General features: G+C 49.9%; 9 protein-coding genes across 9 annotated transcripts; 6 read left to right on the plus strand and 3 right to left on the minus strand.

Moving 5' to 3' along the window:
* Window positions 1–95: 95 nt before the first annotated feature.
* Window positions 96–3,490, plus strand: rat1 (5'-3' exoribonculease Dhp1; the record flags this gene model as incomplete). Its single annotated transcript, XM_058518955.1, has 6 exons — window positions 96–402; window positions 494–774; window positions 834–959; window positions 1,017–2,257; window positions 2,339–2,887; window positions 2,947–3,490. 6 exons carry the CDS (start codon window positions 96–98, stop codon window positions 3,488–3,490), a joined length of 3,048 nt encoding a protein of 1,015 aa, XP_058369743.1.
* A 999-nt stretch (window positions 3,491–4,489) lies between these two features.
* Window positions 4,490–5,272, plus strand: N7446_010212 (uncharacterized protein; the record flags this gene model as incomplete). The annotated part of the gene is made up of 1 exon (XM_058518956.1): window positions 4,490–5,272. One exon carries the CDS (start codon window positions 4,490–4,492, stop codon window positions 5,270–5,272), a length of 783 nt encoding a protein of 260 aa, XP_058369744.1.
* A 55-nt stretch (window positions 5,273–5,327) lies between these two features.
* Window positions 5,328–5,636, plus strand: N7446_010213 (uncharacterized protein; the record flags this gene model as incomplete). Its single annotated transcript, XM_058518957.1, has 1 exon — window positions 5,328–5,636. The coding sequence occupies one exon, from the start codon at window positions 5,328–5,330 to the stop codon at window positions 5,634–5,636; it is 309 nt and encodes a 102-aa protein (XP_058369745.1).
* Window positions 5,637–6,149: 513 nt separating this feature from the next.
* N7446_010214 (pentafunctional protein ARO1) lies at window positions 6,150–11,313 on the plus strand (the record flags this gene model as incomplete). The annotated part of the gene is given in 3 exon segments (XM_058518958.1): window positions 6,150–7,028; window positions 7,040–10,873; window positions 10,927–11,313. The coding sequence occupies 3 exon segments, from the start codon at window positions 6,150–6,152 to the stop codon at window positions 10,960–10,962; spliced, it is 4,749 nt and encodes a 1,582-aa protein (XP_058369746.1). The 3' UTR covers window positions 10,963–11,313.
* Window positions 11,314–13,094, minus strand: N7446_010215 (cytochrome P450; the record flags this gene model as incomplete). Its single annotated transcript, XM_058518959.1, has 5 exons — window positions 11,314–11,445; window positions 11,508–12,378; window positions 12,440–12,564; window positions 12,620–12,807; window positions 12,863–13,094. 5 exons carry the CDS (start codon window positions 13,092–13,094, stop codon window positions 11,314–11,316), a joined length of 1,548 nt encoding a protein of 515 aa, XP_058369747.1.
* Window positions 13,095–15,991: 2,897 nt separating this feature from the next.
* On the plus strand, window positions 15,992–17,345 carry N7446_010216 (putative integral membrane protein Pth11-like; the record flags this gene model as incomplete). Its single annotated transcript, XM_058518960.1, is given in 6 exon segments — window positions 15,992–16,124; window positions 16,137–16,192; window positions 16,243–16,279; window positions 16,327–16,394; window positions 16,443–16,813; window positions 16,871–17,345. The coding sequence occupies 6 exon segments, from the start codon at window positions 15,992–15,994 to the stop codon at window positions 17,343–17,345; spliced, it is 1,140 nt and encodes a 379-aa protein (XP_058369748.1).
* Window positions 17,346–17,585: 240 nt separating this feature from the next.
* On the minus strand, window positions 17,586–18,374 carry N7446_010217 (sulfotransferase family protein; the record flags this gene model as incomplete). The annotated part of the gene is made up of 1 exon (XM_058518961.1): window positions 17,586–18,374. One exon carries the CDS (start codon window positions 18,372–18,374, stop codon window positions 17,586–17,588), a length of 789 nt encoding a protein of 262 aa, XP_058369749.1.
* Window positions 18,375–20,152: 1,778 nt separating this feature from the next.
* N7446_010218 (zinc-binding alcohol dehydrogenase family protein) lies at window positions 20,153–21,231 on the minus strand (the record flags this gene model as incomplete). The annotated part of the gene is given in 2 exon segments (XM_058518962.1): window positions 20,153–20,438; window positions 20,453–21,231. 2 exon segments carry the CDS (start codon window positions 21,229–21,231, stop codon window positions 20,153–20,155), a joined length of 1,065 nt encoding a protein of 354 aa, XP_058369750.1.
* Window positions 21,232–21,548: 317 nt separating this feature from the next.
* On the plus strand, window positions 21,549–22,484 carry N7446_010219 (Short-chain dehydrogenase/reductase SDR; the record flags this gene model as incomplete). Its single annotated transcript, XM_058518963.1, has 1 exon — window positions 21,549–22,484. One exon carries the CDS (start codon window positions 21,549–21,551, stop codon window positions 22,482–22,484), a length of 936 nt encoding a protein of 311 aa, XP_058369751.1.
* Between the last annotated feature and the right edge of the window lie 234 nt (window positions 22,485–22,718).

A 22,718-nucleotide genomic window follows, 5' to 3' on the forward strand; every position in this document is an offset into this window, starting at 1 on the left:
GCACTAGAGAGATCGCGACTCGCGCCTGCAGCTGCTCGCCGTGAACCGATTGCGACGCAGCGATACCCTGACCGCGCAGCTGTCGCATCGCCATCATGGGTGTCCCCGCGCTTTTCCGATGGCTCTCCAACAAGTATCCAAAGATCATTTCGCCGGTGATTGAGGAGCAAGCCCAAGAAGTGGATGGAGAAGAGATCCCGATCGATATCACCGGTCCCAACCCCAATGGCGAGGAGCAGGATAATCTTTACCTGGATATGAACGGTATTGTACATCCGTGTACTCATCCGGAGGGAAAGCCCCCACCAGCGAACGAGCAGGAGATGATGCTGGAGATCTACAAGTACACCGACCGCGTGGTCAACATGGTCCGCCCCAGGAAACTTCTGATGATTGCTATTGGTATGTCGATGCCTCAATAGAGCTTGCGCGGCTCCGCCCTTATTCCCATATCGTTAAATTGCCGTTGAACTAACTACAATCTCACGAACAGATGGTGTCGCACCGAGAGCCAAGATGAACCAGCAGCGCGCACGTCGATTCCGCTCGGCGCAAGAAGCTAAAGAGAATGACGACAAGAAGGAGGAGCTCCAAAAGATGCTTGCCAAGCAACATCAGACAAAGACAGGAGAGCAATTGATCCAGGAGGAGGTTGTTCAGAAGACGTGGGATAGCAATGTCATCACACCGGGAACACCCTTCATGGACATCCTCGCTGCTTCGCTGCGATATTGGATTGCCTACAAACTCAACACCGACCCGGGCTGGGAAAATGTACGTTTGGACCTTATATTTCCTATCGTGGTAGCGATGCGTATTCTGACATTTGACAGTTGAAAATCATCATTTCGGACGCCACAGTTCCTGGAGAAGGAGAGCACAAGATCATGGAATTCGTGCGATCACAGCGCGCCTCGCCTGGTCACGACCCCAATACTCGCCATGTTATCTATGGTCTGGTAAGTTATGATAACCGTCAAATGATGCCATGCAAGCGCTAACCAAAATCTCAATAGGACGCCGATCTGATCATGCTGGGACTTGCTACCCATGAACCCTACTTCCGTGTATTGCGTGAGGATGTGTTCGCCCAGGACTCAAGACCTCGGGGCTGTAGACTATGCGGACAGACAGGACACAAGGCTGAGGAATGTCTAGGCAAGTCAAAGGAGAAGAGTGGAGAATTCGACGAGAAGCAACATGCTGCTCCTCTTAAGCCATTCATTTGGCTCCATGTTGCTGTCCTCAGAGAATATCTTGCTGTTGAGCTTCATGTTCCTCAGCAGTCATTCCCATTCGACCTCGAGCGTGCCCTGGATGACTGGGTATTCATGTGTTTCTTCGTTGGTAACGATTTCCTTCCTCACTTGCCCAGTCTAGACATTCGTGAGAACGGTATCGATACTCTTATCGCGATCTGGCGTGACAATGTCGCCGGCCCTATGTCTGGATATCTTACAAAGGATGGAAGTGTTGACATGAAAAATGCTCAACTCATCTTGCAAGGACTGGCCAAGCAAGAGGATGCTATCTTCCAGCGCCGCAGACAAGCCGATGAAAGAAAGCAGGCAAACGAGAAGCGACGCAAGGAACAAGATGCAGCTCGGAATGCAGAGCGTGCTCAAAAACGGAGACGCAGCTCTCCCCAGTACGATTCACCGCAAAACCGCTCGCGTGGCGGTGGTGCTGAGCCTGCTCCTCCCATGGAATTGATCACTCCCGGTCGTGGTCACTTGGCCAAGGAGACCCGCGAATTGACACACAGCATGGTAGTCAACCGTGGTGCTGTATACCGTGCCAACATGGAGAACAAGAGTGCTGCTGCTATTTTGAAGAGCAAGCTCATGAAGGGTCCGCAGGACGAACCTGCAGGCGAGACTCCAGCCACTGAGAGCAAAGAAACATCAAACGCCGCGGAGCCAACTTCTCCTTCAGTCCTCGGAAAGCGTAAGGCCGATGAAGCCGAACAGCAGGATACCGAGGCAGGAACACCGGGCAGAGACTCTCCTCCACCTGTTGCCCCTGTTCCCGAGAACAAGCCTAATGGTGACGAAATGCCTGAAGACACAGTCAAACTCTGGGAACCGGGTTACGCTGATCGATACTATGAGCAAAAATTCGGCGTCGATCCCAAAGACATCGAGTTCCGTCACAAGGTTGCGCGTGCCTACGCCGAAGGTTTGGCCTGGGTTCTCCGCTACTATTTCCAGGGCTGTCCAAGCCAAGGGTGGTATTATCCTTATCACTACGCACCGTTGTATGTATTTCATCTCTCTTCCCTTCTTTTTTGAGGTATGTTTTGGTTTGGAAGAACAATTTGCTAAGACTCGTTCTCTAGCGCCGCGGACTTTGTTGATATCGCCGACATGGAGATCAACTTCGAGAAGGGCAAGCCATTCAGGCCATTTGAACAGCTGATGGGAGTCTTGCCTGCCTCGTCTAACCACGCATTGCCAAAGGTCTTCCATCCTCTCATGTCCGATCCAAACAGTGAGATCATCGACTTCTACCCGGAGGATTTCCCTCTGGACTTGAACGGCAAGAAATTTGCCTGGCAAGGTGTTATTCTCCTTCCTTTCATTGACGAAAAGCGTCTTCTGGGAGCCATGGAGAAGGTTTATCCTCTTCTTACTGAAGATGAGAGAAGCCGCAATACTCACGGTTCGGATGTACTTTTGCTATCTGACCGAAATCCATTGTACCAAGACCTCGTTGCGAACTTCTATTCCAAGAAGCCCGGTCCTGCAAAATACACAATCAAGCAAGAGTTGAGTGGTGGTCTGGCTGGTATCGTTGAGCGTAGCGACACCTACATTCCTCACAGCTCGCTAGACTCTCCCCTGGAGGCATATGGCATGCCGGGAGTTGATGATGATCGCTCTCTTACGTGAGTTTGGCTTATCTATCTTATTATAAACGTTCAAATATACTAACCTTTTTCTCAAGTGTCCAATACACTATCCCGAAGTCTTCTCACGTTCACAAATCCATGCTTCTCCGCGGCGTGAAGCCCCCAACACCGATGCTGGATTCAAACGATATCAGAGCGACCAAGGGCCGAGCCCAGAATTCAGGCCGCTCATTCGGTGGCGCACCGTTCCAGGGCAGAGGACGAGGTGGCCGCATGAACTACCAAAGTGACCGCCCAAACCCCTTTGCTGCCCATCTCGACCCGAACTTCAGCTCTGGTCCACCCGGTGGTCCTGGTGGGCCACCCGGATGGGTCCCCCCTGGCCAAAACTACGGAGGCTACTCACGAGGTCCCCCTCCTCCACCCCGTGGTGGAATGTCGTATCAGTACCCGCCCCAGCAGGGTTATCAACAGCCTGGTGACTACTACGGCCGCCAGAACCAGTACAACCAAGGTGGTCAGTATAACGGACACCAACAAGGCTATGGCTCGCAGGATTATCGCGGAGGCCGTGGAGGTGGTGGTCGTGGTGGCGGATATCGTGGTCAGCGCGGTGGTGGTGGATACGGTCGGTATTAGAAAGTGAGATGAGACTCCAGATCTCTCGTCTTTGTCTTTCTTTGTGAATACTTCTTGCTGGTTTTCAATGCTGATGGTATCTTTTTGACATGGTTGGGCTCTGGGTATGAGGGCCTAGGAAAGAAATGGAGTTAAGGGAATGTAACATGAAATCAAGTGATGGTTATCAATCGACTCTTGAATATTCTTATCATTGTATGTCACAAGTTGAGCGGTTGCAAACTTTTTGTGGTTTCTAGTCGCTACATGCTCGACACTCTTTTTCGCTGTCCATACAGTGCGGATCATAGGTGTAAACATACAAAATTTTTGACCAATCAACTTTCTTGCTAACGGAAGAATATTTTGTTTTTTTTTTCAATTGGGTTCCTCAATTTCTTGGAGTTCTATGCTGTGTAGGGTAAATTCATATAACGTTATTCCATTTATTCCATGACTCAAGTTCGAAGTTCACACCTGATCGAGGCCAGCGGGTTCCGCTTTGCATCTAAATATATGTATACATAGCCAGATAGCATCGAAAGGTCCAAGCGAATGATGTTAACATTGGTTTGGGAGGTCATGACTTAATATATGTACCTAGAAAATCCAACAAAGTACACTGTTTGTAGGGGTTAACCCATAGAGCTTTGATAGTGATTTGCTTCGCATCACAGCCCAAAGAAGAACGGAACCTACATACCCATGAGTATATCAACTACCCGCATAGAGACATTTGCTACGACTCATCATGAAGATGCAAGCAAATACAATACACATATACTTAACTCACTTTGGCCCCCTCGACTCAGTATCTCACTTCACCCATCTTCACATCTTTCAGAACGCCCCTAGGGCCTTTGTTCATCAAGATCAATCTTTTGGGATATCGTTCTATCTACTTTGGTTGCGCTCGAGAAACCTACTTTGGTACCTCCGCTGCTTGATTCCATTATGTCACTGAATCTAAAGCAATTCTGTTTTGAGCCCGAAATTCTTTACGACCACAGGTACTGCAGAATGCTAGGCCAAAATAGCATATACATTGGGGGTGCCCTAGGCTTCGAGACGCACCGAGAAATGCTGGAACTTCTACGCAATCAGGATGTCCTCAAGATTGCAGAACCTACGATTGGCTATAACTTGAGATTCAAAGACGCCTGGCGACAGGTAACATTCCACGAAGATGTTATGACAGCTCCAGAGCTGCCCTCTCAGAACAATCCGATAGCGGCTAAGCTTTGGGGGATATATCAGCTTATGCGTCTTCTGCCGAACTTCTTTCCCCGCACCAATCTCGATACGTCTCCAATCGTGTTTGAGCCCTATGATTTTCTGCACGCATTCAAAATGTTAATCTATGTCAATGGTCAGCGCTGGAATCCTCGGGTGTCTAACACGATGCCTATAAGATGGTGCCGCAAAGTATGTGGTGATCCTCGTGGTACAACATTTTCCAAACCGTACATCGAGAGCACAGCGCCGGGAAACCACCAGCCAGCAACAGCATTGGCCCACTCCCCAGATCGGCTTAACTTGGGACACAATCTCCCAGCTTCGAAGATTGACAATGTCACTTTACCCGGGCAGATCACCAGCGGAAACGACATTGACACACGCCATATGCTGTTTCAATTTGCTGGCAAGCTAAGCGAGTATTTTCAACAGAGTCTGCGAGTCTCTGTCAGTCAATCTGGTAATTCCGAGAAGGGCGGCGATGCCCAGAGACCCGGTATCAATGCACTGGTCGACCAGTATACAGAGCCGCATGGGAGGCGGTGTTATTCAGAGCCAGGCACTTGATGAGCTGGCCAGTCGATGTGCTGGGATTATGAATCAGTGCAGCAGAGAGACCCCAATGGAAATCGCTCGTTCAAAGACCGCTGATGCAGAAACTGCCCATCCCGAGATCGCCCATCCTGAGACCACTCACACACAGATCGGCAGTGGAGACACCGGAACTGACAACACAGTCGTCAAGAGATCCAAGGCGCCTGCCAAGAGACTTAGAGTGCGTAAACGACCTACGAGTGGCGTTCCCAAGGCGAAAATCAGGGCCAAAACATCGAAGCCCTTGGAGGCACGAAAGGCACTTCTGGACTCGGCAATCAAATTGGAGCTGGACGATTCGGAGCTGAAGGTGGAGCCTGTAAAGATGGAGCCATGAGTCACGGCAGATTTGAGGATACCTACTACTAGTAGTAGGTAGATCGATCTACAGGCTGAGATGGGAGAGATTGAGGGATTGAGACAAGGGGGAATGGAATGAAAAAAGGGGTTCGTTCTTTGCTGGAGACTTGAAGATCAGAAAATCACAAATCACAAATCACAAATCAGTAAAAGATCACATTGGCAGGGGAGTAAACTAGTCGATGTAGTTCGTCAATTTCAGGGGTTCGGACTCACCGGGCGGTCAAGAAAGCCGCGAGATCGGCGGGGAATTCACGATCGATTTGCTTTTTTAACCTCATCTTCATTCATTGTGTCTGCGCTGTCGGTCCAGGTATGTCTTTCGTTCTCTGCCTTTTTGAGGGTCTCATTGCCATTGTTCTGTTGCCCTACGCCACTAGTTTGGCGGAGAAACCTAAAATTAAATAAACTATGAGTCAAGGGTACTAACACCACCCAGAATGAGATGAGCAGATCATAATCAATCCTCTGCCACGATCTCTCTATCACTATGACTGAACCCACCAAGATCAGTATCCTGGGCCGGGAGAGCATTGTTGCTGATTTCGGCCTGTGGCGCAATTACGTCGCGAAGGACCTGATCAGTGCCTTGCCCTCCACCACCTACGTCCTCATCACCGATACCAACCTCGGGTCGATCTATACCCCTACCTTCCAAAAGACCTTCGAGGCTGCCACCGCATCTATCTCTCCTGCCCCGCGACTACTCGTCTACCATGCCTCGCCCGGCGAGAGCTCCAAGTCCCGGCAGACAAAAGCCGACATTGAAGATTGGATGCTGAGCCAAAACCCACCATGTGGGAGAGATACGGTGGTCATCGCATTGGGCGGTGGTGTGATTGGTGATCTGACTGGATTTGTTGCGGCAACCTACATGCGCGGTGTTCAGTATGTGCAGGTCCCCACCACCCTCCTCGCCATGGTGGACTCCTCAATTGGAGGAAAGACTGCCATTGATACGCCTCTCGGCAAGAACCTTATTGGCTCCATCTGGCAACCGTCGAGAATTTATATTGATCTTGAATTCCTTGAGACGCTCCCCGTCCGGGAGTTCATCAACGGTATGGCCGAGGTTATCAAGACCGCTGCCATCTCCAGCGAGGAAGAATTCACGGCCCTCGAGGACAACGCAGACCTAATCCTTGGTGCTGCGCGCAGCGAAGCAAAGCCTGGTCAGGGTCGCTTCGATGGAATTCGCGACATCTTGAAGGCCAGAATCCTGGCATCTGCTCGCCACAAAGCTTATGTTGTGTCTGCTGATGAGCGCGAGGGAGGTCTTCGCAACCTTCTCAACTGGGGTCACTCCATTGGACATGCCATTGAGGCAATCCTGACCCCCAAATTCTTCACGGCGAGTGTGTCGCCATCGGTATGGTGAAGGAGGCAGAGCTTGCACGCCACCTGGGCATCCTGAAGGGCGTTGCCGTTGCTCGTGTCGTCAAATGCATTTCCGCTTACGGCTTGCCTACTTCCATGAAGGATGCCCGGGTTCGTAAGCTGACCGCCGGTAAGCACTGCTCTGTGGACCAATTGCTGTTCAACATGGCACTGGATAAGAAGAATGATGGCCCCAAGAAGAAGGTTGTTCTCCTGTCGGCCATTGGCCGTACTCATGAGCCCAAGGCCAGCGTTGTTTCCAACGCGGACATCGGCGTCGTCCTTGCCCCCAGCGTTGAGGTTCACCCAGGAGTGGCCCAGGCTCTTAATGTCACCTGCGCACCCCCTGGATCCAAAAGTATCTCCAACCGAGCCCTTGTGCTTGCTGCGCTTGGCTCTGGAACCTGTCGCATTAAGAACCTTCTGCACTCCGACGACACTGAGGTCATGTTGAATGCCTTGGAGCGCCTTGGCGCAGCTACTTTCTCCTGGGAGGAGGAAGGTGAGGTTCTTGTTGTCAACGGCAAGGGCGGCAACATCGTTGCGAGCCCTTCGCCCTTGTACCTGGGCAACGCTGGAACTGCCTCCAGATTCCTCACTACTGTGGCAACTCTCGCTACCCCCAGCACCGTCGACTCAAGTGTCCTGACCGGCAACAACCGTATGAAGCAACGCCCCATTGGCGACCTCGTCGACGCTCTCACCGCTAACGGTGCCGACGTCGAGTATATGGAGAGCAAGGGCAGTCTCCCTCTTAAAATTGCCGCTTCCGGAGGTTTCGCCGGAGGCAAGATCAACTTGGCCGCCAAGGTTTCCTCTCAGTACGTCTCTTCGCTTCTCATGTGTGCTCCTTACGCCAAGGAGCCAGTCACCTTGAAGCTCGTTGGTGGCAAGCCCATCTCGCAGCCTTACATTGATATGACCACTGCCATGATGCGATCCTTCGGTATTGACATCAAGAAGTCTACCACTGAGGAGCACACCTACCACATTCCCCAGGCTCGCTACGTGAACCCTCCCGAGTATGTTGTGGAGAGCGATGCAAGCTCTGCAACCTATCCTTTAGCCATCGCCGCTGTTACTGGCACCACCTGCACCGTTCCCAACATTGGCTCCAAGTCCCTCCAGGGCGATGCTCGCTTTGCAGTCGACGTTCTCAGACCCATGGGCTGCTCAGTCACCCAGTCTGACACTTCCACTACTGTCACTGGACCTGCTGACGGTGTCCTCCAGCCATTGCCCAATGTTGATATGGAGCCCATGACCGATGCATTCCTCACTGCCTCTGTTCTCGCGGCCGTTGCTCGGGGCCAGGGCTCAAACCACACAACCCGCATTTACGGTATTGCCAACCAGCGTGTCAAGGAATGCAACCGTATAAAGGCCATGAAGGACGAACTGGCCAAGTTCGGAGTTGTCTGCCGTGAGCATGATGACGGTCTTGAGATCGACGGTATCGACCGGTCTACCCTTCGCCAGCCTTCTGGTGGCGTTTACTGCTACGATGACCACCGTGTCGCGTTCAGTTTCAGTGTGCTTTCTCTCGTGGCTCCCCAGCCTACTCTCATTCTGGAGAAGGAATGTGTTGGCAAGACCTGGCCCGGCTGGTGGGACACCCTGAAGCAACTGTTCGGCGTTAAGCTTGACGGCAAGGAGCTCAAGGAAGATGAGCTTGCTGCCTCAAGTCAAGAGGAGCGGACCAACGCTACTGTCTTTATCATCGGCATGCGTGGCGCTGGAAAAACCACCGCTGGCAACTGGGTGGGCAAGGTCCTTGGCCGTCAATTCATTGACCTCGACACCGAGCTTGAGACCGCCGAGGGAACCACTATTCCTGAAATAATTAAGACTCGCGGCTGGCAAGGATTCCGCGACGCTGAGTTGGCATGTCTTCAGCGTGCCATGAAGGACCGTCCCACTGGCTACGTCTTTGCCTGTGGTGGTGGTGTCGTCGAGATCCCAGAGGCACGCAAGATGCTTGCTGACTACCACAAGAACAAGGGAAATGTTCTCCTCATCATGCGTGATATCAAGCTGGTCATGGACTTCCTTCAGATCGACAAGACTCGCCCTGCCTACGTCGAGGACATGATGGGGGTGTGGCTTCGCCGCAAGCCTTGGTTCCAGGAGTGCAGCAACATTCAATACTTCAGCCAGCACTCGAGCTCTGCTGAGCTCGCTCTTGCCTCGGAAGACTTCGCGCGCTTCATGCGGGTGGTGACTGGCCAGACTGACAGCCTCGGTCAAATTAAGAAGAAGAAGCACAGCTTCTTCGTCTCATTGACCCTTCCCGATCTCCGCCCAGCCGCTGATATCATCACAGAAGCTTGCGTCGGATCTGATGCTGTGGAATTGCGGGTTGACTTGTTGAAGGACCCGTCATCAGAAGGCGACATCCCCTCGGTTGACTACGTTGCCGAACAGATGTCTTTCCTACGCCGCCGTACCACTCTCCCTCTCATCTTCACCATCCGCACCAAGAGCCAAGGAGGTCGCTTCCCTGATGATGCTCACGATGCCGCGATGCAGCTCTACCGCCTGGCATTCCGTTCTGGATCCGAATTTGTGGACCTTGAGATTGCCTTCCCAGACGAGATGCTCCGTGCTGTTACTGAGATGAAGGGTCACTCGAAGATCATCGCCTCGCACCACGATCCTAAGGGAGAACTCTCTTGGGCCAACATGTCCTGGATGCAGTCCTACAACCGTGCTCTCGAGTACGGTGATGTGATCAAGCTCGTTGGTGTCGCCAACAGCCTGGACGACAACACCGCTTTGCGGAAGTTCAAGACCTGGGCCGAGGAAGCCCATGAAACCCCACTGATCGCTATCAACATGGGTGACAAGGGCCAGCTCAGCCGCATTCTGAACGGCTTCATGACCCCGGTGTCGCACTCCAGCCTCCCCTTCAAGGCCGCACCCGGTCAGCTCTCCGCAACCGAGATTCGCCGTGGTCTCTCCCTGATGGGTGAGATCAAGGCCAAGAAGTTCGCCATCTTCGGCTCCCCTGTCTCTGCCTCCCGATCGCCCGCTCTCCACAACGCCCTCTTCGGCACCATGGGTCTGCCCCACGAGTACAGCCGCTTGGAGACCACGAATGTTGAGGACGTCAAGGACTTCATCGGCGCCTCCGACTTCGGCGGTGCCTCCGTGACCATCCCTCTCAAGCTGGACATCATGCCCCTGCTCGACGAAGTCGCCCAGGAGGCCGAGATCATCGGCGCGGTCAACACCATCGTCCCTGTTGCCAACGGTGACAAGCCTCCTCGTCTGGTCGGCTACAACACCGACTGGCAGGGCATGGTCCAATGCATGCGCAACGCAGGCATCTACGGCTCAGCAGGCGATGAGAGTGCCGTAGTCGTTGGCGGCGGTGGTACTGCCCGTGCTGCCATCTTCGCTCTGCACCACATGGGCTTCTCCCCAATCTACGTCGTGGGTCGCAGCGCCAGCAAGCTTGAGGGTATGGTCTCGACATTCCCCACCAGCTACAACATCCGCGTTATAGACAATCATAGCCAGCTGGACAGCGTGCCCCGTGTTGCCATCGGCACCATCCCCGCCGACCGTCCCATTGATCCTACAGTGCGGGAGACGCTCTGCCATATGTTCGAGCGCACCCAGGAGGTCGATGGTGCCCTCATTGGCAAGACTCCCGGGTCCAACGACCCCCGTGTTCTCCTCGAGATGGCCTACAAGCCTGCCGTCACTGCGCTGATGCAGCTTGCATCCGATGCTGGCTGGAGCACCATCCCCGGACTTGAGGTTCTTGTAGGACAGGGTGTTCACCAGTTCGTTCACTGGACCGGTATCACTCCTCTGTATCACGAGGCTAGGGTAAGAAACTTCATGTTCCTCTCTTGATAATTTAGCACTAACATGTTCTCTAGGATGCCGTCATGGGGAAAAATCCTGAGTCTCCATAAGCATTTGAAGCACCATATCTAATATCGGTATCGTGTTTCATGTCTCGCCATATACGGGCGGGAGGGCTATCAAAAAAGATTTTCTTCATTGACTTTCTATTTTTTCGGATTGGTTGCATGCTCTTAGTTATATGTGCAATTCTCTTTACATACTTCCGGTCAAATATGTCAGTCTTCGACGCCATAACATAATTTCAATACTTCCGTCTCTTCTCATGTCTATAAACAAAGTATTGCATATCTCACACCTTGATCCCGAGGTATTTATTGCCCGCTCCTATAGTACAGTGGCAACTCAAACTCAATATTAACAAGAAGTATTCCTTTCCAATCCATCACCAAAAGAAACGCTCACTCGGCCTTGGCTTGTGGCCTCTTCGAAATAGTGAGCCACACATCCCTCCAGTACCCAACACCGCCCTTGACAATGAACTTAGCCTCGGGTTTACCGGGCACAGCCTCGGGCTTATACTGACGAAAGAACTAAAAAAAAATAGATTAGCAACCATCCCAACGTAAATCAAACATCAAAAACGCAAACTCACCAGCAAGGGACCCTTAAACAACTCCATCATAGCAATATCCTTCCCCAAACAAACCCGCGACCCATACCCAAACGCAAAGTTATACTTATTAAACAACTTCGCCTTCTCAACATCCAACCACCTCTCAGGCCGGAACTCCTCAGCATCATCCCCATAAAGCTTCGGATCCCGCTGCACAAGAAAAGGATTACAAGTAATTTCCGTACCAGCCGGCGCAAACTGCCCATAAAGTTCAATCCCAGGCTCAGGAACATACCGCGGGAAAATATTCGGCGCAGAAGGACAAAGCCGCATAGTCTCCTTAACACAACCGACATAAAACGGTAAATGCTCCAAAACCTCACTGTACTGCGGCATGTCCGAGATCAGCCCCTTCCTTGTCGCATTATCAATTTCAGCCATCATGCGCTCGTACGCGTCCGGGTTCGCCATTAGGAACGTCATCAATGCCTGGAAAGCTGTTCCGGTTGTGTCTGCGCCGGCGAGGAGGACGAGTAGGACTTCTGCGCGGATGTATTCCAGGTCGAGGGGTTTGCCTTCTTCCGTTTCGGCTTCGAGGAAGGTTTGGAGGAGATCTGTGCGGTCGATTTTCTTGCCGCTTTCGATGTCTTTGATGCGTTGGTCGATGAGGCGGTCGCGGAAGCGCATTAGGACCCCAATTCCGCTGTTGTCTTCTGGCTTGGCGACGAGGTATTTCTTTAGGAAGGTTGTTTTTATCCATGATGTGAAGGGGTGCAGACGGGCTAGGAGACCGAAGGCTGGGAGGCCGTCGTGGAAGCCTTGGATTAGGCCGCCGATGTCTTCGCCTTTTTCTATGAAGCCGAAGGGCTCGCCGAAGCCGATTTCGCTGATTATGTCGTAGGCCATGTAGCTATTTGGTTCGTTAGTGGGGTTTTCGTGGGTGTTGTTGAATTGGTGCTGGTACTGCTTACACTGCCCACCAGGAGAAGTCGAAGGCTTCGCCGGTTTTGACGAACTTTTCGCTGAGTTTGTTGGTCCATTCTTGAATACGCATGTCGAGCAAGGGTTCCATTTTCTTGACGTTGGTGAAGGAGTACTGCATGTTGTCAGTTTTATAGTTCGGGTATTGCTGCACATGCATTATGTCGTACCGGTCCAGCTACATGTTTTCTGAACACTGCATGGGTGCTGTGAGACCTCATGTTGAACAGAGATTCATTTTCTCCAAAACTTCCAGTGATGTAATGACCGGTCTTGTCTGCATTGCGGTGGTAGACTTCCGGGAGCTTTCGATAATCGCTGACCAGCAGCAATGTCGGGGTAATGCGAACAACAGGACCTGGGGAACATCAATCTCGAGACCTCAAGACTCAATTTAATAAATCAAGACTAACCATGTTCCTTCGTCAATTCATAAACAGTCTGTACTTCTGTTTCATGCAGATTATGCCATGCGATCCAGAGCCGAGTCACAGAACCCCAGAAAGGACCAGGAAATTTAGAGAGCTGGTGGAAGAAACGATAGTAAATAATCTGATAGCCAAACTTAAGAGCAACATAAGCAATCAGACCCAGAACGACATTCGCCACTGTCACCAGTGACAGGATATACTCTGCGAGACCCATGGCGGTTTAGAGAAGACAAGCCAACATGAAGAGCATATGGAAACGGCTTTCTTTAGAAGGGAAACAACGCCTCCAAAAAAGATTAGATCTCCAAATCTCCAAATCCCCTAGCCCCGTTCAAGAACCTTGCATTGTAAGGGGCGCAAGGGCATTGGCCTGATGGTTATGCCGTGGTAGCCATGTCCACAACAGTTCATTTCCTTGAATCATGCAAGTCTAGACCTAATTGGGCCTGATGGTTGAAGCTATACTCGGCAGTACACCACACACAGAGAAGCCCACCATTCTCCCCCTTGAATTTAGTGTCTCCGGTTCTTGAAGCATTGACAACGGTGTGGATGTGATTACGACTCCGCTTGCTAATTCGGAACTGGGACGTCGTGGCTGGTTCTCCGCGCGTGTCCAGGCTACAGAACTCCGTATACGGCGGGTAGCGGCAGGTGATACACTTTCCTGATGCAGTAGGGATGGTCTGTATTATGAATAAACAGATGGAGGACCTGCATCTGTCAGGAAAGGACGAATTGGCATTGCGGGGCCACGGCAGTCGGCATTCTCCGTATAAACTGGGTATAGCAATGGCATCGCCTTGGTCTGCAGTACGGTGATCAGCGTGGGAGATTGGATGGTCCCCGCCGCGAAGAGGGTCTTATCTTGCGAATGCGAAACAAGGATTATCCGGTTCGGGCTATCTGCACAGCGCAGGCCTCGTATGAAGAGGACGCCTTGTTTACTTTAGAAACACAAGTACCTTGGCACTAGTGTCGGGTGCAGTGCAGGCTGTGGCGTTCTCCACTGTGGAATTGCCAAATTCTCACTGGGCGCAAGCCGGAACTAAATGAGGCGGCAAACGTCAGGACAAGAGCGGGCCTGCTGAGACTTAGCGCCAGAGTGGCCGTTAATAAAGGGTCGAACACGTTCTTGGCGAAATGAATGTGGAGACATAGAATACAGTAGTTCGAGGGTGCTTTTGATTGTATCTAATAACATGTAGTCTGTGATGCGTTCGTGATAGACCAAGTGAGACAGGTTAGGACTGTGACTCTGGCAGTGGAGATACTATGGCAGTATTCTCCACTACCTCCTCCTTAGAGAATGTGATACGCCAAAGCCCGAGGTTAACCCGCGACATAATGTGATCATTGATCCCGCATGTCATTCTCCGTTGCCAATGGTACATTTTGCGATTCGTCCAGGGGTTGTTTTGACAGCCGCCGATCCCAACGGTCATAAATGGCCGACAACACTGTTTATTCCGGAAGACACACCTTGAGATTTCTGGTTTCGGATCTCCCAAAGAGGCTGTTGATCTGGGAATAGTACAGTAGGGCAACTTCCGAGAGCCACCGGACCACTTAGTATGTACGGAGACCGGCAGTCTATATAGTTCCACTAACAAAAAGCCCTGGACTTTTGCAGGTATTTGGTATTTGCTGCTTCTTGAATCTCATGTATAAGAATGGATTGTATCACATGTATCTGCGGCTCTCAATTCCTTTCCAACTATCTTCTTTTAGTGCAACGTCTTTGAAGGGGCCCGTTCACCATTCAGCCAATTTCGCTTAACAAGTGTTGAGGACGACCCGCTCTCCACCCAGACGGCTCGGAAGGCCAATGCAGATCAGAAGCTTTAGAGCATTAGCCTACGTTTAGTCTAGTGTCATGTCTGCAGTAGGGGCAAGCCCATTTGACTCGGTACATCGCGACCGGACAGATCTGTCGAGCGCTGAAACGCCCGTCCGCGCAGATCCCACCGCCCCTTCTCGTGTAAGTACGGTCAAAGCCATTTTCCAGGATGAAAGAACTTTTAAGCTGTGTTCCGTGGGATTTTCTAGTCGCTCCGGGGGAAACGATAAGGTCTTTTGACTTTTTACCGGCTTTCCTCAATTAAATTTATTTTGATATTCGAACAAAGGGGATTGTTCAACGCCGTACCATCTTTGCATCTCGGCCAAAGCTCGCTACTGGGGGCATCAAGGTCACCATCGGAACCATCACGATGGCCATCTTGGTAGAAATATATAAATAACTTGGGGAAATGGAGATCAACTCGGTCGCTTTCCGCTTAGATTAAGATCAGAATTTTGGTTCTTGCTCTATTTCATCACCTTTTCTATTTTTATTCAAGTCAGACAGATACCCCAAATATGAGCAGTATTTTCGCCCAGGAAAGATTTCTAAATGATCGTTGAGACGTTGAACGTGTCAAGCCAGCCCTGTCCAAGCCAATGCCAACCCTGTCTTGGTGTGGATATCTAATGTACTACTCCATAAACACAAATATTTCTTTCTTTCGAACTACTGTCTGTAGACCCTATCAGCTGGGATCAAGACTGGGCAAAGTGGATGTATCCAAAATATTTCCAAGTACGTAACAATTGAGAGAAAAGCTCATCTCCGCGTCTGCGTGCGAAGCAAAAAGCTTGCACAGACTTCTATCTTTCGCCTTTTGGATCACCGTGTTTCAAGCCCCTCCCTGAGTGGCAAGCGGGTTAAACAGGCGATCCTTGGGTGAATAGCAGTGCCTCTGACAGTCTCGTGTCTCGCGTTTCTAGAAAGGGAAAGCCGTTGTCAATCAATCCCCTCCTTGTTTTTGGGCCATTATGGGGTGTGGATCGAAGGACTAGACCATGCACCATGCGCATCTTTAGCAGTTTACACGGTCCTTTTGCTCATGCTAGTCCAGGACAATCTAAAATAAATCTCTTTATAACTGTAGACTTGGGTACCGCGAACCGTTCTTCTTGATCGTTCCGAGGATACTTGCAGTGCTTCTGTTTTCATGAACGCTCTTCTCTGTGAGACGGGGAGGTGAAACGGCTGTCCGTACCATTCGTTAATAGACTAATTCGCTCTTTGTTCCTTTCTTTCACTTCTTTCTTTTTTTACATCTCATTATGACTGCTGACGGCACCCAAGGACCGGTGGTGGTTGGCATCTGTGTGGCCTTTGCCGTTGTAACATTCTGTGTCTTGGTTCTTCGTCTCTTTGCCCGTGTATATGTCTTGGGTAGAATGGGTCTCGATGACTGTAAGTGTTCAGTACGCCGTCATTATTTCCACGCTGACCCTCTCCAAGACCTCATTATCGGAGCTTGTGTAAGACAATTTGACACAAAATCAAACGAACCGTTCACTAATAAAAATAGCTATTGGCCTGGGCATTTATCGCCGTCACAATTGTTGGTAAGTTGATATCGGCCTCTAATGTTGCAAAAGCTGACTGTATTTAGCCGTTCAAAATGGACTTGGAACACACTATGTCGATACGGACAAGTCAAAGCTCATTGACTACGCTTTTGTAATAATAGCAGTCCGAAAACCATCTTACATCGCTGACTTTCTCTAGGCTGTTTGGCTGAGTTCCATGTTCTACCTTGCGTGTCTTGGTTTTGTCAAGACATCTGTCCTATGGTTCTATACTCGTCTCGGAGATCGTTACCTGACCCACCTCTCCTGGATCATGATGGGAGTCATCGGAGCACAAGCCACTTCATTTGTGCTCGTGGCTGCATTCCAATGCCAGCCTATTAGCAAGGCTTGGGCAAGCACTGAGCCGGGGACGTGTGTCGATATCAACGTGTTCTATCTTTGCAACGCGGCGCTGAACATCTTAACTGATGTTTTGACCTATACCTTGCCCATCAAAGTTATCTTGAGACTTCAGATGCCCAAGAAGCAAAAGATAGTACTCGGCATCATCCTCTGTCTTGGTCTCTTGTAAGTGACAACATCTCAAACCAGGAACTCGCAATGATTAACGTTCCATCTTTTCAGCGCATGTGTTTCTTCCATCATTCGAATCACCTATATCCCCGCCATGCTCACATCCGCTGACTTCACTTACGCCATCAGCGGTGCCATGTACTGGTCCGTCATTGAGACCAACATCGGTATTCTCGCCGCCTCAATCCCCTCATTCAAGGCAATCGCCTCCCGCTTTCTGCCTCGCTTTATTGGAGAATACAGCAGTGGAAAGAAGTACGGTCCCTGGTCAGGCAATACCTCCGCGAGACGGTATGGCTCCGGCTTCACCAAAGTCACTGATCCCAAAATCATCACCTTGGGCACCGTCAATGGCAAGGAAGATACCGAAATGGGTACTCAGATTGGACCTGCTAGCAACTCCAGTGAGGAGAGGATTATTCCTGATGGCAAGATTTTCACTCAGACGGAGATCGAGACTACCGTGGAAACATCCCATGGTTTTGGGAGCTTCGGTTCTTCATCGCTCGAGCGGGCTCATCGGTGAGAAACTTCCAAGGGTGGGATTTTTTATGAAAAGATATAATGGGTTGATTTGTATAATAGTTTTTCGGGTACATGAATATGTAAAATAACTTATACTTTCTTCTGTTCATGCGTCGCTTGATCATGTTCATGTGGTCTTCGAAGAACCGACAGCCTCCAGACACGCAAGGTTGTCCATGCTATGCTAGTACATTTGGACTTTCACTCATTCTCCATAGCCTGATATTCACATGTCCGTCCGTCAACAATACCTGCGGAAAGCCGCAATGCCAACACCAAGAACAGCAAAAGCCACAGCCCAACGAGTCAAACCCCTCCGCAAATGATACTTGACCGTCCTCTCGATAGCCTCAGAATCATTAATGCGGGGGAACTCCTGATCCGGGGGCTTGTCCACCCCCAGAGCCTCACACAACGGCCCCCACCCATCCTTGACATCAAAGAAAACTAACCTCTCCTTAGGCACAACCTCGGTCAACCAAGCAATATGCCTCTCATATGTCTCGCGCCCATGATACCCCGAAACACCCCCATACAACCTCTCCCACTGCGCAGCAAGCAAATGCCCATAAGGAATAAAATGCCGCATCCCCTCCAGCGGCAACAGCGCAAGCCGCGCAAACCAAACACCCGTTAGACTCTGCACGCGCATCATACTGGGTTCCCAAAGGAGTGGATCACGCGTCGTGCAAACGACTTTCGCGTCTGGGTACAATTCCATCAGTTCCGGGATGAATTGGGAGCCTGGGGAATCCGTTATGGCGACGTAGCCCGCCAATCGGCGGCGCAGAAGTGGGAGCATTGTCGCGCGGCTCGCCTGGTCGCCTTTTAGCCAGTTTCGGAGAATTGGTATCCAGCCTTTTATTTCTGCTGGTGGGCCCATTGATGATTGCGTGCCGCAGTGGTAGACTGGGCCGTCTAGCAGTATTTCTAGGGCCTGGCTGAAGGAGGATGTCCCTGTGCGTGGTAGGCCTGCGCCGATGACTTGTATCGTCGCACCTGCTTTGGGCGTTGATGGTTTTTGGCCCATCTTGGGTGGTTTTGGTGTATTGGTTGTTCTATGGTCGTTATGTTTGAGTTGGGTCGTGTCCGAGTTTCAGTTTACTGAAGGACCCCTCTCCTTTTTTTTTCTCCCCGGGCGCTGGTTACTTTCGCTTCCACAGGGCTGATTAGTGGCAGTTTGAGAGAGATATATGCTTTGAGACAGACTATAAAGATGAAGCAAGAGGCGGGAGTGGGAGGGGTTTGATATAAAGCGAGTTTCGGAGGTCTTTTCGGCCCCCACTCCGGGATTCCCCCTTTGGGGCAATGAAGGCACTTCAGTCTGCAAATTGCATCTTCTCTCTCTTTTTCTTGTCTAGCATGATGCATAATTTTCATAACTCATTCTGAGGTTGCATCGCATATTTTTTTGACTCCTTTATGGTGTTACCATCCCTGGGCTCGTCAGGGGTTTACGAATACGAGTGCGCGCACCTTTGATTTCTTTGTTTCGCTGTCGAATATCACAATTCGACTACTTTTTTAGTAAACACCCTATCTTAGATTATTGGGATACACTTCCAGCATTCTATGTCTTCCTTTATCGAAGGAGACAGAATACAGCAAAAGAATGCGATGTTCTGATGACAGAAGTGAGAAGGGAAAGCAATGCGTACACGTATGATAGTTTGCAATCATGGCGTGAAAGCACTGCAACTGCCATTAACCGCTTTCACCTATATAAGTCTGTAAACCACCTTCACTACGGAAGTCCCTCTTCGGTGGCTGGTCTTGACAGCGATGGCAACAGTATACAACAGCGGGAATGGATCATTTCTTAGTGAAACTACCGTATTTTCGGTCGCTTTATATGCCCTTTGTTCCGTTTCAATAGCACTACCTAAGAGATGTACAACATATCTTATAAAGCGTCTGAACGAATATCACAATGAACCATGTTACTTCATTAAAACTCCGTTGAAATACTTTTTATAGTAGTATCTCAGGCTGCAAAACTATAGCCGTGTAAACGTAGAGACATGCCTTGTAGGTTAGCCGCAGAATTAGATAACCGCATCGGAAACCGAACAATTGAGTCTTTTTAAGCAGCTGGGAACTCCTGGAAGGCAGGAGTTATGCCTGGTGGATGGAAATGAGGTACCCAATGACATGTCTTTCACGGCTCAGTAGGAGTTCCATGTTGCCCATTTTTCCCTACAGTATAAGCCTTTAACGGGAACTCTGCCATTACGGGATTTAGGAAATCATAGAACTGGTCTTGTATTTGGACAACATCTGCCTGAGAAGAAGTATTATCAGCAATCCGGATTGCGTTGAAAAGTCCGCCGACAAATTTCCTTCAGTATCTGAGGGAGCTGTATAATTTCTTATTTTGCCTCTGACCTAGTCACTCGTGATGAAAGGAGAGTGAGAAGTCGTGTGAGTTGAGGTGGTCGTGTCGGTCGAGTTATGCCGCATAATATTTACTTGACAGATGCAGGTTACTGTTTATGAGACAAGGATTGAAAAGCCAGCAATCTTTACTCACTCCTCAGCAAAGCGCAGCTACCGCAAGATGAACTCATAGCTCATTTGTTGATGTTGTATGATTATTCTTATATATTTCTTTAATCCTATTGCCGACTACCTAGGAGCCGGTCATATTATGTATACGCGAGTTGTACCCTGAGCTTTAGCTACTATGTAGGCTGCATCGTACTCCTTGGCTCATTCCTCACATAGCTTATTACCCACTACCAAGGCCACTAAATGAGATACCTAATCTCGAGGAGCTTTATAGAATAATTGATTAGTGAGTGAATGTCATCACGGAAGCTCTACAACAAGCTTAGTGCCATGCGCTTCTCCTTTGCGAAGCCTCTCAAGACCGTCAAGTACCGCATCAAGTCCTCTTCCCCACGCTGTAACAGGGGGTGGCTTTAAAGCATGATCACATAGTTGACTTAAACTGGCATAGAATTGGCGAAGCAAATCCCGATCATCGAGCACAACTGGGAACGCTGGACCTAGGGGCGAGAGCAAGGAGAACGGTTTCCCAAAAACGGTGAAAACCATGAGACTTTTGAACTCGATCTCCGCTTTTTCGGCTTCCCTTGATCAAGCAACGTAATAACTCGTCCCCTTTTCAGGACCTCGGCACAGAATTGAGAGGAGTTGCCTTCGGAAAAGCAATCCAATGCTTTGGTGATGTCAGGATACGCTTTGGAAATTTCACTCGCCGCTGTGGGGGACCGATAGTCAAATACCGAGTCTGCACCATAGCTTTTGACAAGATCGAATGATCGTGGGGATGCAGTCACAACCACATGAAGACCTGCCCTTTTGGCGAGTTGAATTGCGAAAAGTCCAACGTTCGAACCACCAGAGTAAATGAGGATTGATGAATCAGCAGAAGACTGCCTCGCAGCTCCTGATAGAATGTCTTCCCATGCGACATCAAGGTGTGCAAGAGCAAGAACTGCAGTGACAGCTGGAATGCCATATGTTGCAGCATCAGACATGGTAGTCGTGTCAGGGATAGGCCAAGCAAGTTCTCCATCGACCTTCAGGTATTCAGCAAACGAGCCGACGTCAGGGTATTGGCCACCGTGGACAAAACCTGCAACCCTATCCCCAACATTCCATCGGCCCACCATGTCACTTCCGACTTTGACCACCTCACCAGCATAGTCGCAGCCGATAATACTCTTGTATGGAGAGAGGAAATCGATGTTTTTATTGTCGACCGGATTGAGTGCAACGGCACGCACTCGGACCAGTATCTCACTATCGGTAATTTGGGGAGTTGGGATATCGACGATTGTTGCACATTGACCGAATGAGGAGGAGCAAGCGAAGTTGAGTATTTGCTTCGCAAGATATCGGTTTGCCACAACGGCTCTCATGTTGACTGCGGCGCTGTATAAGGTACGACAAAACAAAACGTTAATAAACAATAAGAGAACCTAAAAGGCTGGTTTGACAAGTTAGTATCTAAGAATCGTAGATAAGGTTGACTTGAAAAGACAATTGAAGAGTCGGGACAATTGAAGAGGCCGGCGGTCAATTGTGGTGTCGCCACTGGTATATAAATCGGGCATGATTAATAGTCACCCCGGGTCGGAGCCGAGGCTCGGAATGATGATTCATCACCATAATGAATGATAGTATAACTTCACGGTAGACATCGGAAATTCAGCGTCTATTGTTCTACACAAAGAAAATGTCTTTTCTTTTCAGCAAGAGCCACTCTTTTGACCCCAGAAAGGATATTTCAAGCCTTTCTGGGCGGGTCATTCTGGTGACTGGGGGCAACAATGGTCTCGGAAAAGAAACCATAAAGCAATTGGCGGCGCACAACCCCACAAAGATATACATGGGCGCTCGCAGCATCAAGAAAGCAGAAGAAGCAATTATTGATATCAAACGAGAGGTTTCTTCCGCGGAGATCGTGTTTCTGGACATAGATCTTGCATCTTTCGCCTCCATCAAACGCGCGGCTGAAACATTCCTGTCCACAAACGACCGTCTCGATATTCTTATCAACAACGCCGGTATCTTTGCTGCTCCGCCTGGCTTGACCGAAGATGGTTACGAGGTCCAATTTGGCACAAATTACATGGGTTCGGCACTGCTGACTCGACTACTTCTGCCGATCCTCACCAAGACTGCTGATACCGGAGCCGATGTTCGTATTGTGAACATTAGCTCTGAGCTATACCGAAACGCTCCCAAAGCCGGTATACTTCTAAAGCAGGCGAAGACACCGCTCACCGAGATAAGCACTGTCGCCCGTTATGGTCACTCCAAACTCGCCAACATATACTTCGCGAGGTCTTGCGCCAAGAAGTTTCCCAGTATTAAGTCGGTTTCTCTACACCCGGGGCTCGTCCGGACGAATATTGGAGGTGGAATGACAGCCAACCCAGTTCTCTCTTTCATTTTTCGTCTGTTTAGCTCAGTAGCTTCCGTGGATGTTCCTACTGGCACACTCAATCAGCTATGGGCAAGTACCGCTGATTCGGCTGAAGTGAAGAACGGAGCGTACTACATCCCTTTCTTCAAGGAAGCGAAAAGAGCAGGCATCGAGAGTGACATGGACAAAGCGGAGGAATTGTGGCAATGGACAGAACGAGAGTTCAAGGAACATGGCTTTTAGTAATCTTGTAATATAATTTGTACCGATAGTTTTACGATGTCGCGCTAATCTTAATGATGTTTTACTTGACATAAAGTACTTCTGGGTTTTCCCACGAGAAGATTATGCTATTACATTCTATAATACCACTACATGTATTTTCAAGTTGAATAAATTACGACTCATGCGGCAGTTACTGATATACGTATATTATTCATTCTTGGAACTACACTGTCTCGCGCTGTTCATTCACAG

Source organism: Penicillium canescens, assembly GCF_028828765.1.
Source record: "Penicillium canescens strain IBT 15451 chromosome Unknown utg000006l_segment0_segment0, whole genome shotgun sequence".
Classification (NCBI taxonomy): Eukaryota; Fungi; Ascomycota; class Eurotiomycetes; order Eurotiales; family Aspergillaceae; genus Penicillium; species Penicillium canescens.